The sequence below is a fragment of the Myxine glutinosa genome, chromosome 7, assembly GCF_964187855.1.
Source record: "Myxine glutinosa chromosome 7, kmMyxGlut1.1, whole genome shotgun sequence".
Classification (NCBI taxonomy): Eukaryota; Metazoa; Chordata; class Myxini; order Myxiniformes; family Myxinidae; genus Myxine; species Myxine glutinosa.
In genome coordinates, this window is record NC_136267.1 from 60,637,090 (window position 1) to 60,650,005 (window position 12,916).

The 12,916-nt window shown below is 42.4% G+C and overlaps 1 protein-coding gene across 19 annotated transcripts in view; it reads right to left on the reverse strand.

Annotated features, from left to right (window-relative positions):
- Window positions 1-12,916, reverse strand: part of LOC137414453 (growth factor receptor-bound protein 10-like) — a 248,558-nt gene that overhangs the window by 213,011 nt on the left and 22,631 nt on the right. For 13 of the 19 annotated variants that reach the window (XM_078781798.1, XM_078781804.1, XM_078781794.1 and 10 more), the window contains one exon: window positions 6,984-7,094. In XM_078781798.1, coding sequence (XP_078637924.1) covers window positions 6,984-7,094 — 111 coding nt within the window. The remainder of the gene's footprint in view (window positions 1-6,983; window positions 7,095-12,916) is intronic. The other 6 variants (XM_078781795.1, XM_078781793.1, XM_078781813.1 and 3 more) reach the window with 1 other exon arrangement.

Consider the following 12,916-nt stretch of genomic DNA (forward strand, 5'->3'; position numbering starts at 1 on the left):
GATGCCGCCATCCATCTCCAAATGCCTTTCTGGTGATGAGCAGTCCGTCTCCATGGCAAGTTGATGTTGTCCGGTAGCTTAATGCACTTTCCAAACTCTCTGCTTTCTCCTCCTGGTACACACCTGTGTCTTGTGCAGTCATGCACTAATGAGATTGTCTGGGAGAAATTGCAATGGCATTTATCTGGCAATGCAATACTCCACATACGAGACGTTTTGACATTCTGGAGATCATCTAAAGATGGTGGCACATTGCTGGCACATTCTCTTCTCTCATGTGTCAGGGCAGCATTGCCATAATGGCAGACTTTGTTATCGTTATGTTGGCGGCCAAGAACTTTGCTCAACACGAGGATCACCTTGACAATGGAGAGGTGCTGTTTTTATGTTTGGCAATGAGGGAATGTTATCAGACATCATACTGCAGGAAGGAAAAAGTTACACAATGTTTCGACTTTTGCTCAAGAACATCCAGATAAGCAGCCAGATGTTATAAACCATGCAAGCATTATTTGAGTGATATGTACATACATGTTGTATGTCAGATTCCCGTTGTATTTTTTACTATTGCATTTTCTTTCTCTCTATGAAAGCGAGTCTCATGAAAGAGCAAGGGCAACATTTGGGTACAACTGAAAAGGGGGAACATGATCAGAAAAAAAAGCATTCTGAGTATTGCTCTGCAATACATGTCCCCTACCGGCAGTCTGTCGTCCGGAAAACTGTTGGGGAAATTACCAAAGTTCAAAGTGCCATAACTTTGTCAAAAATGATCGAAACGTCGTGAAGTTCGAACTTGATCTGTAACATCATGAGGAAACCATGTGCCAAGTTTGAAATCATTAGCATTAAGAGTTCAGAAAAAAAAAGTCCGGAAAACTGTTATTTGTGTAACGGACTGACAGACAGAGGGACGGAGTGCAAACCTATAGTCCCCTCCAGTGTACACCGGTAGGGGACTAATAAGAGAGAGAAAGACAGAGGGAGAGGGAGAGAGAGAGAAGAAAAACTAAAATCAGCAAGTAAGATGATTAGATTAGGATTAGTGTTAATGGGGGTAATAAAGATCATGGGTCAGGATGGGGATGACATGTGATGATGTTGCTCTGGCTGCTTGAATTCCTGGGAATAAGTGGGGGAAAGAATGAAAGTGGTTCCATACCACCTAGGATTCCGTACCACTAGACCCCACTAGAACCAATAGGTCAATTAGCCTGAGGAATCTCGCTGGGAAGCGGTGAAACATCGCCGGAGACCGGATCTGCTCTTGCTTGTTATCCTCACCAGAGGAGAGGGTACTGCATTTGGGCCCGTTTGTTTGTTTGTCCGCACAGACTGGAAGTATGCTTTTCTCTTCAACCGTTGGTCCGATTGACACAAAATTTTCACCATAGGAGAGCCTCCTCCTGTCGAATTTTTTTCATGATAATTATGACGCCATAGGGCAGGTGGTAAGGGCGCCTCTGAAAAACCGAACAAATTTGCACCTGTATATCTCTGAAACCGCTCCATGGAAAAAATTTAAACATGGCTCATTGTCAAGTACTCCCCATGGGGAACAACATCTATTCATGATGATGTCATTGGTGCCTTCATTATGACGTCATAATTAGACAAGTAGAACACTTGATCCGATCAGTTTGAAATTTCTTGAGCATGATCCATACAAACATTGTAGAGAAGAAGAACCACCTTTAGAGGCCATTTTTCCCCACAGAGCAGGGGTTGGCCTTTTTCGGGCACCATGGTCCCCTTTTTGAAGAAATGTTTTATGGCCGGATGCCCTTCCTGCCGCCAACCCTGTTAGTCGCCTCTTGCGACACACAGGGAATTACCAGTGAACTGGTACTCAATTTGCCGACCTCGGAAGGATGACAGGCTGAGTCAACCCCCCTGGCGTTAATTCAGTGATGACCAGGATTCGAACCAGGGATCCTAGGATCCCAAGCCGGCACCCTAACCGCTAAACCAACACCAGGCTTCATACAAAAACAAACATTGTATGTGAGAATTAAATTGATGACGTATCGGTCATGTGGTTCGGCAGCCATATTGGGTTGAAAATGAAAACCTTCAAAAATCCTCTTTTCCAGAACGGCTTACCAAATTGATGCAAAACTCCACATGCATGATCTACTAGCATTGGGGAATAAATTTTGAAAACAACTAAGTCATAGGTTACACTGTCTGGCAGCCATATTGTATTTTATGCAAAAACTGCATTAAACAAATTTTTGTTCTTCTCTGAAAGCACTGAATGGATCGATGTGAAATTGTAACCATATGTTTCACTACCCATGGGGATATATTGTTGGGAAAAAAACGTCATCGGTCACATGGTTTGGCAGCCATATTGGAGTTAAGGAAAATCTTTTTTTAAATGGTTTCTCTGAAAGCGCTTACCCTATCTATGCGAAGATGTTACAAATATCAACTCACACCATTGCTGCATGTAGTGTGAAAATCATGATGATATCATAGATCATGTGGTTTGGCAGCCATATTGGATATAAAAATAAAACTTATCCAAAACAGGAAACAAGCACCACAAAAAATACACCACTCAAACATGTACTGGCAAGGGTCTGCAATCTCTGATTGCTCTTTCTTGTTTATTACTGGATTAGCAGAGTAGATCCAGTTACTTTTTGGTTGGATGCACCTTATTTCCTTTTAAAATGCACAAGCACACACACCCATATCCCCAAACTACAGGAAACGATACCTACCAAAATTACATGGGAGAAGTTGCAAGGACACTTTGCTAGACTGGAATTGGCAACAATTTATTTTAAATTTTGTTTCATCGACGTTGTCAGGCAACGTTTAGGTTCCCCAAGCAACACAGGTGTCCTTGTCACTCAGAGGGATGCTAGTTTCTGGCTCTAAAATAGCCATCTGGACTCGGTCCTTTTTTAACATTGCATAGCACCAGTAGAGCCATAGCCATGAGCACAAAATTATTCTGGGCATCCATCACAATGTAAAGGCAGAAGTCTTGCCAGAATGATTTATTGCACAGTTGCACTATGGAAAAGGCTCAGATTTGATTAATGGTGGTGCAAGAATCAATAACATTAACCTGTCGTTATATTAATGAAGCATACTAAGGTGGTATTTCATAATGGGAGACAAGCAATTTTAATGCTTCGGCTGTTACCTTTTGGGTGCAGAGAAGGCAATTTGGCCCATCATGTCTGCGCTTCATATTGAATCAATCCGTTTATTCATTTCATGTAATTGGGGTGGGGGAGAACAGTGGGATAAGCACAACTACAGCACCTGGATGTATATTTTGAGAAATACACAGTTGTAGGGTGAGAAATGACCACATATCATCTTCATTTTTAGTTGAGACCCTCCAATAGACATCACAATCACTACACGTATAGTTCTAAACAGGAATCATCACACGTTTCTTCTCTGACCGAAAGACTGACTTTATGTGGTCATCTCTGGTTGGTGACAATGATGCTACACATGATTTACATATATGGTTGTTACATTGCTGTTTTATCCCCCGTCTCCCCTTCCTGTTCTTTCAGTGGCCTTTTTTGCTGTGTTTTAACTTTTATCAAATTTATTTACTCCGTGTGTACTTCCGCCTTCCGTTGCTCCCATTCTTCCCAACACTCATTCTTCCTCAAAGTGTCCGTCTTTTCTAGCTCTTCAATGAACCTGGACTTTATAAATAAAGAAACAAATGTGTGAGAATGTTTATTTCCCAAGGCCTTAACAATGCAAATGATCAAAATTACAATCCTTCTCCTTTTTGATATTTTTCTGACAACAAACAGCATAACTTTTCTGCCATTGCAACTTGAGTGAATAACGAGCCATTTAAAGGTACTTTACATCCACTATCTGATAATGTTTTGACAGTGAAATTTATCTTTAAATTCAGACATTGTGACTCTACCTTGAATGAACTGGGGAGCACACTAATTAAAGCAGATGTTTTTAAACAGGTACCCAAGTGTTCTTCAATGGCCACTGTACATTTTCATGTTAGTGAAATGAAAAACCTCAGGGGTTAAGTGTTTATTAACTTCAAGAAGCAACATTAAAACAACAATACCAACGATTGTTGTTGGGAAAACAGCCGAGCTGATTGAGAAGGTTCGTTTTTATCATTACACTGGCGGAGTACCCACCCACTGGATGGATCAAGTTTGCTGAAAAAAAGTATAATCTGTATTTTGTACGAAGACTGTAGGGGCCAAATTTATGAAAGACGCTTAGCGAGCATCTTGTTAACACACGCCTAACCCTGAAACGCTGACAAAAACATTGTCGTACACGCACAGCTAATCGTCCGTCGAAATAGCAATTTATGAAGGGAGATAAAAAGCCGATTCGCCTGTGAAACACCACACATACAGTATCTCCAACATAAACAAACAACAACAACAACAGGCATTTTAAGGCCATTTCCCCTGCTGGAGTGGGGGATAGCCTTGCGGGCCCCATGACAATCTTCTCCATTTTGCCCTATTTTCTGCATCTCTCCTTGTTAACCCCCTTGCCCGCATTTCTTCTTCCACCACCTTAAGCCAAGTCTTTCTCAGTCTTCCCCGTCCTCTACTTCCTTCTACATTCATTTCCATCAGTCTTCTCAACCAGTCACTTTCATCCTTCCTCAACACATCAACACATGACCAAACCATCTCAACCTGTTCCTCTTCACAGCATCAATCACAGGCTCTATTCCCATCATCTTTCACAATTCATCATTTGTCTTCCTCTCTCTGAACGATACTCCGCACATCCATCGAACCATTCGCATTCTCCAAGAATCTCCAACATCCAAGCTCAAGGCATTTAAGAGTTTTCATGCGATGATTACCCGTTCAAAATAAATCGCCAATTGGCATAGAATGAATATCAAATGCATGATCAAAACCTAATCAGAAGCGTTTGAATAACAAATAAACTTTTACACGTCGTCGGCAATATTTTCAGAACTGCAGAAACTTTAATAAGAAACATTCAGAACTGCAGTTGTGCTCTTGTGTACTTCTTGGCAGTTTAAGTTAACTTTAGAATTACTATAGGCTACACTATTCTGGTTTATGCACTGCAGTAAGAATTGCCGGTAACTGAAGTGATAGCAGTACTAATTACAGTAGGCCGCACAGAATTACTCCTTAATACTAGAGTTGAAACGAAAGTTGGTTACAGTTCTAATTACAGTAGTGTGCAGAGAATAATTATAGTAAAGTGTCATATAAGAATTGTATGGCGTTTACATGGGACGGTGAACATGGATGCATTAGGAATGCTTTAATTAGCTCAAGAGGTGGCACAAGAGGATAGGAATAGGGCAGTTCGCCGACGTGCCTCGAGAATCTTTGAGGATTCTTAATAATAATAATAATAATAATTCATTTATTTTGTATAGCGCTTTTCCAGAAGCCCAAAGGCACTTTGACAGAGTGGAAAACATAATGCATAACAATACATGAAAACAACAATTGCAAAAAGACAAGAATCAATAGGGAAATATTTAAAGCAAAAGGAGGGAGAAGGAGAAGAGATAGTCAGGGGTTAAATGCTGTGGGTTGAATGTTGAATGCAGTGTTGAACAGGTTTCTTATCTTATCCAAAGCATTGGATAAGTATGAGAATATCAAAATTGTCCGGAGTTGCAGACTCTCGAAGGAATTATTTTTCTTGTCTGCTGAATCTAATGCAAGATGACCTAGACCGAGATCAATCTACTCAGAGCAATGTGCTGAATTCCCTCCATTAACTGTCTGTGGTGCTGCGATTTTGTGCAAGTGCCTCATTTCAATTGGATGTTAGAGATATGTGAGGTTTTTAACAGGCTAATCGGCTGTTTAGTACATAATTAAGAGACATATACCGAGGCTTCATGGATGTACCATGTTTTTTGTATACACAGTATATATATATATATTAATAAAAATCAGTGTGTGTCTCCTCCATAACTCCAAAACCATGAAACCAGCAGGCCCAAACTTTGCACGCATACTTCTCGAGCTCCAAGAGAGTGCACAAATGAAAACTGGGTGTTTGGTGTGTTAAAACGCCCTTTTTGAAGAAAATTAACGACCTTATTTAGTGAAAACAAAAACAGGCTTTATCCTTGATGAGCCTGCTATCCCTCACAAGGGTCTTCAGCTTTTTCGGCCTGCTCAAAACGCCTTGCCTGAGAACAGGCCGTAGCGGTTTCTGCATGATTAAGTGCTCAACACTTATTTTTTCACTTTCCTCACTCATATCATCGAATATCTGATCTTCATACCTATGAATCGCAGTACACATCACTTTTGTAGAAATAGCGTTTTATGACTTTGCAGAGCATTTCCTTTGGTGAAAATGTAGTTTTTCTTCCCGATGGTCTCACGCCCTCATTTTAACTGCGATTCGATTTCTGTTTTCATTCATGGGACTCGCTAGAGTAGATAAAGACTCAGTGACAAAAAAAATTTGTGAAAATCCATTCCGTTTTCATTCATTGATGGCACGGAGTGATCTTACGTGGTGCATGCTGTAAGCCTTGCCTAGGGTTAGGCCGCGCTGTTTTCTGCTCATAAAGGTGTGTAAATGATATTTTTTTGTTTAAGGTTGTACATATCATCACATGCCTGAAGTTAGTTATAAGCTATTGGATTATACAGTATAAGGATTGGAGATGTATGGCTTAGAAATCACATTTTATGACTTTGTCAAGGATTTCCTTTTGTGAAAACATGTTTTTGCTCTGAACAGCCTCACATCCTCATTTACCTCTGATTCAATTTCAGGTTTAGTTTCTAGTCGGAAGGCTGTTATAAAGGAAACCTAACGAGGCCTTCGCATATTATGTTAGGAAAAAAATTAATCAATAAGAAGACCATATGTGGGTTTGTATGCATAAAGATATATTTATGTGCCATTTGCCGTTTCTTCATTGTGGGAGGGGGTGAGGTGCAATGGGGGGAGGGGAGGAAAGTGCAGAAGATCATTTTAAAACTCGCCTGGTAATATGCCAGTCGTAGATAACTCCGGAGACGCTCTGCCACGGCCATTTCACTTGGATGAGGTGGAATAAAAGCTTTTTGTGCGGTATGCAGATGGAAGGATCCTCCCTACAAAAAAAAAAATTTTTAAATGAAAAAAAATCAGCAACCTGCATATTTAATGGAATACCAACAGAGGATTTATAAACCATTGTCACAAAAGCACAACATAATTAACCTGTTGAGATAGATTGAAAAAACAAAAAAAATCAAATCTGAAATCAGAAAACAAAGAAAAAAAACAGAAAGAATAAAATCAATAATCTAGAACAAGAGCAAGAATTGCTTTGCAAAACATGTCTCCCAACTGATGTGATATTTTCTACTCTCAAATCCAAAAAGGGCATAACTCTGAGAAAGGGTGACGTAACACCCTAAAACTCAAACCTGTTCTGTAACTTATCACAATAAAACCAAGTACCAAGTTTCTGTTGACTATGTTAAAGGGTAAGGGCTGAAAGTCTGGAAAAACACAGGTGGGACTAGCTTTCATCAAGTAGATGTTCCAATGCATGTCATGTATTGGTATATTTACCCCACGCATGCGAAGTGAAAAGCGGGGTTTAGCCGCTCGGTTTGGACCGATGGACATACTAAAACAAGTAGGGGATTATTACCTTCGCAAAAGCGGAAGGTTATGTTTTGATCGCTGTGTATTTATTTGTATGTCTGTGTGTGTGTGTGTATGTTATTCGCATAACTCAAAAAGTATTCAACCGAATTGCATGAAATTTGGTGGGATGATTGGTTATTATACGGGACACATTTGATTAGATTTTGGGAGCAATCGGGTCAAAGGTCAAGGTCAAGGTCACGAAAAGGTCAAAATCGTATTTTTACCATAGCTGCGGCGAAGGTATGCGCTCTACCGAGTGCCCGTTCTAGTTAATAAATGTCAGTGTGTGTGTGTCCTCCATAACTCCAAAACCATAAAACCGAGCGGCCCTGACCTTGGCATGCATACTGAGGGAATCCCAAGGGAGTGCAGTAATACGAACTGGGCGTTTGGGTACATTTTAAACCTCTTTTGAATTCACGGGTTTATTAAAGGGGAACCCAAACACAAATTATTATTTTTTGAAAACCATTGGAAATCATTAATCAAAGTCTAATTTTAAGGGTAGTTTTTTCAGAAATTATTTTGCCAATCAGAAAGTGTCAAAAATAGTGTCGATTTTCCATTTTTCCAGTGACGCCATGTGATGTTCTCACCTTGATCCAAACGGCGACTTACATGGAGAAACTTACATCGAAGAGCAGAATTAAATATGTGGACTTACATCGCTCGGCATCCGATACTGATTCTTGGGTGGGATTGGGTGGGAGGAGGGAGAGGAAGGGGTGCGGTAGGAGTCCGGATGTAGCGGGTGGGGAGGTGGGTGGAGGAAGAATAAGAGGTGGCATACGAGTCCAGAGGGAGGGACGGGAAGGGGTGGTGTGGGAGTCCAGAGGGAGTGGATGGCGTGGAGTAGGAGTCTGGAGGGAGGGAGGGGAAAGAGTGTGGTGGGAGTCCAGAAGGAGGGGGTGGTTGTGAGGAGGCAGGGGGAGGAGTGGGGATGAGGGAGGGGTAGGGGTGGGAGGAGTGCTCCAGCATTGCCGGGCAAAGCCTGGTACCTTTGCTCGTAGTAACTAAAGTGGAATATACCAATTCTGAACTCTAAACTTATTCGATTTTCCTTCAAATGCCAGGCCATTCTGCCTGGGTTGTTGTTTCCACACCCCTTGTTGTATGGTGTATGGAGGTTATGTTTATCTCAATAAACTCAACTCAAACATCATCTCTCTGCCAATAACTTGTATGAAACATTCCAATCCGGATTCCGCTCCAACCACAGTACTGAAACTGCTCTCCTCAAAATCACCAACGACCTTCTCCTCTCCTCTGACGCTGGCAACCTCAACATTCTCGTCCTCCTCGACCTCAGCGCTGCCTTTGACACCATCGATCACACTATCCTCCTCACCCGACTTGAATCCACCTTTAACGTCACCGGCACTGCCCTCTCTTGGATTAAATCATACCTCTCTGACAGATGCCAGTTCATCTCCATCAATAACTGCAAATCCCCCACTGCTCCCCTCCCCCAAGGTGTCCCCCAAGGTTCAGTTCTTGGCCCCCTCCTCTTCATCCTTTACCTGTCCCCGCTCGGTCACTTAATCCGCCGTCATGGTCTCCAATTCCACTGCTTCGCCGATGACATCCAGCTTTTCATCTCCACCAAGTCCGTCTCCACCGACACCCACTCTATCCTGACAAACTGCATCACTGAAATAAAATCCTGGCTTCAAATCAACTTCCTCAAGCTTAACTGTGATAAATCTGAAATAATCATCATTGGCCCAAAAACGCTCACAAAATCCACCCATAACTTTGCCCTCAACATCGACGGTATCCCAGTATCCACCTCCCCTCACATCCGGAATCTTGGCGTCATCTTTGACCAAACCCTTTCCTTCGACAAATACACTAAACAGATCACAAAGTCAGCCTTCTTTCACCTGAAAAACATTGCCCGTCTCCGCTCATCCCTCTCCTCCACGGCTGCAGAAACCCTCATCCACGCCTTCATCACCTCCCGTCTGGACTACTGCAATAGCCTCCTCTATGGTTCACCCTCAAAAATCACCAATAAACTCCAATACATTCAGAACTCCGCTGCCCGTCTACTCACTCATTCCCGGACCCGTGACCACATCACCCCCGTCCTTTACAAGCTTCACTGGCTCCCCATCCCCCAGAGAATCCAGTACAAAATCCTCCTCTTGACATACAAAGCCCTCCATAACCTGGCCCCATCCTACCTGGCTGACCTCCTCTCCAGACACACTCCCACCCGCAACCTCCGCTCTGCTGGTACCAACCTCCTGACCCCCTCCATCCGGACCAAATTCAGATCCTGGGGGGACAGGGCCTTCTCCATCGCTGCTCCCACCCTCTGGAACTCACTACCTCACACCATCAGAGACTCCTCCTCACTCACCACATTCAAAACATCACTAAAGACCCACCTGTTCAACGCTGCATTCAACATTCAACCCACAGCATTTAACCCCTGACTATCTCTTCTCCTTCTCCCTCCTTTTGCTTTAAATATTTCCCTATTGATTCTTGTCTTGTCTTTTTGATTCTTGTCTTATATATATGCCGTATATCGCTGCTGTTTGTTTTCTTGATTCTTGTCTTTTTGCAATTGTTGTTTTCATGTATTGTTATGCATTATGTTTTCCACTCTGTCAAAGCGCCTTTGGGCTTCTGGAAAAGCGCTATACAAAATAAATGAATTATTATTATTATTATCAATAAGTTGTGGATGGATTTCGACGAAATTTGGTGGAGAGGTTGTGTATGTAACAAGGCTAAAAATGTTTAGATTTTGGTGAAGATCCGGATCTGGATGTGAGAATTTTTAAAGTAGTTCTTCACCATTGAGCGATAGGGTAAAAAATGATATATAGCACGATATCTCAAAAGGTTGTGGATGAATTTGGATGAAACTTGGTGGATAGGTTGGGTGGGTGACTATTTATATTCATGTTCCGATTCGTATTCAAAATATAACATGAGATTTGAATAAGTTGTTCCTCGATCATAAACTGATAAGAGTAAGACAGACATCAAGCAATTGCTAAACCCCGCTTTTCACTTCGCATACGTGGGGTAAATATACCAATCCATGACATGCATTGGAACATCTACTTGATGAAAGCTAGTGGCAGATATTGATGTGATTTTCATCCAGGAAAGACAACTGCAATAGCAGACTCCAAGTCCCTGCAATTCTGGAGGATTAATAGAACAGGTGCTTAAATAGTCCAGTCATTCTAGCGAACTTTTACCCCTAACCCACCACTAATTGCAAGAGAAAAAAAATGATATTTTTCTGAAACCTGTCGATCCTCTGAACAAATACATAAAATTATACTCAATTATAATGAGTGGATCATACTTTATTTTCAGATTGAACGAGAGCCGTGAACGAGAGGTGGAGTGACGCTTGCAGTGAGAGATTTGATCAGTGTGCTGAGGACAGTTAAACGCTGTGGTCATTGTCATGGCGCCATGCTTCCATATCTTGCAGCTTCCGGACACAGACACTACACAAAGTGCCTGCACATATATCTGCAACTGATGACCGAGTTACCAAAGGACCATCCAGAAGTACATCAGAAATTTCTCCAAGGATTCCAAGTTGTCCGACGGAGCGACAGATACTGGGCTGGTCTGTCTACAGATTTAGTCATCGAACAAGTACTTATGAGAAGTCTGAAGACATCAGGTGGTCTGACCAGGGGACGAGGGATGACAGAGACACAACGCTCAGTCTGGGTCATGGCTAGTCCTTTCTTTTCAAAGGTGAACAACGCCCTCCAACACCTCACTGATGTGATGTATGTGACAAGTGAACAGCACAAGGATCTATCAAAGTCTAGACAGAAGAATGATGTAGCTGATACCCAGAAAATGCTTGAGTTTCTTCATGAGAGGGATCCCTTTCAAGACGACGATACTCTTCACAACATTTTCACTGGTATAGTTGCCCAGACAACGGTGAATGTTGATGAGGTGAAAACTGTGGGAGAAAGGCTCTTGGGCCAGATGAGTGGTAAACGTGTGCTTGAATACAGCTTCAAGAAGAAGGGTCAAGCCATAACTATGGACTCAGAGTCTGCAATGAAGACACCAGATGGAGACATCAATATCGACCCTCAGTTACTCTTCCAGAGACTTGTGATCGCTGGCACTGAAGTAGGAGACTTATCCAAAGCACTCCTTTGTGAGTTATGCACATATCCTCCATCTTTGTTCGAGACCAAATATGCCTTGCTGTCCGCCAATAAGCCAGCGTTAGCCTCAGCAATCAAATCCTTGGAATCTGCCGATACTGCACAACCGTCCGATATACAATACGTACTCGATGGCGGTGCCCTATTGCAGCGCATACCGTGGCAGTCAGGTGAACAGTACAAGGATATTCTTGACCGCTACCTGAAATATGTTAGTAGGCATTACGGGCATGCTATCGTCGTGTTTGATGGCTATCGTGAAGGTCCCTCAACGAAAGACTGTGCCCATCAGAAAAGGGGTGAGCCACCATCAGTGAAGGTATCTTTTTCTCAAACCATGACGCTTTCTGTCAAGAAGGAAGAGTTTCTTCGGAACAAGGAGAACAAGCAACAATTCATAGACATTCTTGGTAAGAAACTGGAAGAATCTCATTGTGAAGTGCTTCATGCGAGTGGGGATGCGGACCTACTCATAGAAACAACTGCAGTTTGTAGCTCTTCAAAATCCAGAACACTATTCTTGTTGGCGAAGACACTGACTTGTTGATACTACTGTGCTACTATTTTCGCAAGAATACTGCGCACACTCTCTACTTAATGTCGGAGCCGAAAAAGGGTTCATTGAATCCAAGACAATACTTGGACATTGGCAAAGTCAGAGAGGCTCTGGGTGATACTGTCTGTGAAAACATTCTCTTAATCCATGCGTACCTGCGATGCGACACGACATCAAGTGTCTTTGGGCTCGGCAAAGGCACTGGACTCAAACTGTTCAAGGACAATGAAATGTTCCAGCAAGAGGCCCTAATTTTCGGCAATAAAGAGTCAACACAGGATGAGGTCATTGCTGCAGGAGACAGAGCAATGGTTTGTGTGTATGGAGGCAAACCATCAGACAATTTGAACGAATTGAGGGTAGCAAAATTTCATGCTAAGGTGACAACAAACAAAACATCGTTGCACCCACGGGTACTTCCGCCCACGAGCTCAGCTTCCAAATATCACAGCCTACGGGTATTCCAACAGGTTCAGGAGTGGAAAGGACACAAACTCAACCCGCTTGACTGGGGATGGAGGATCATGGACACCAGGATGATCCCTATGCA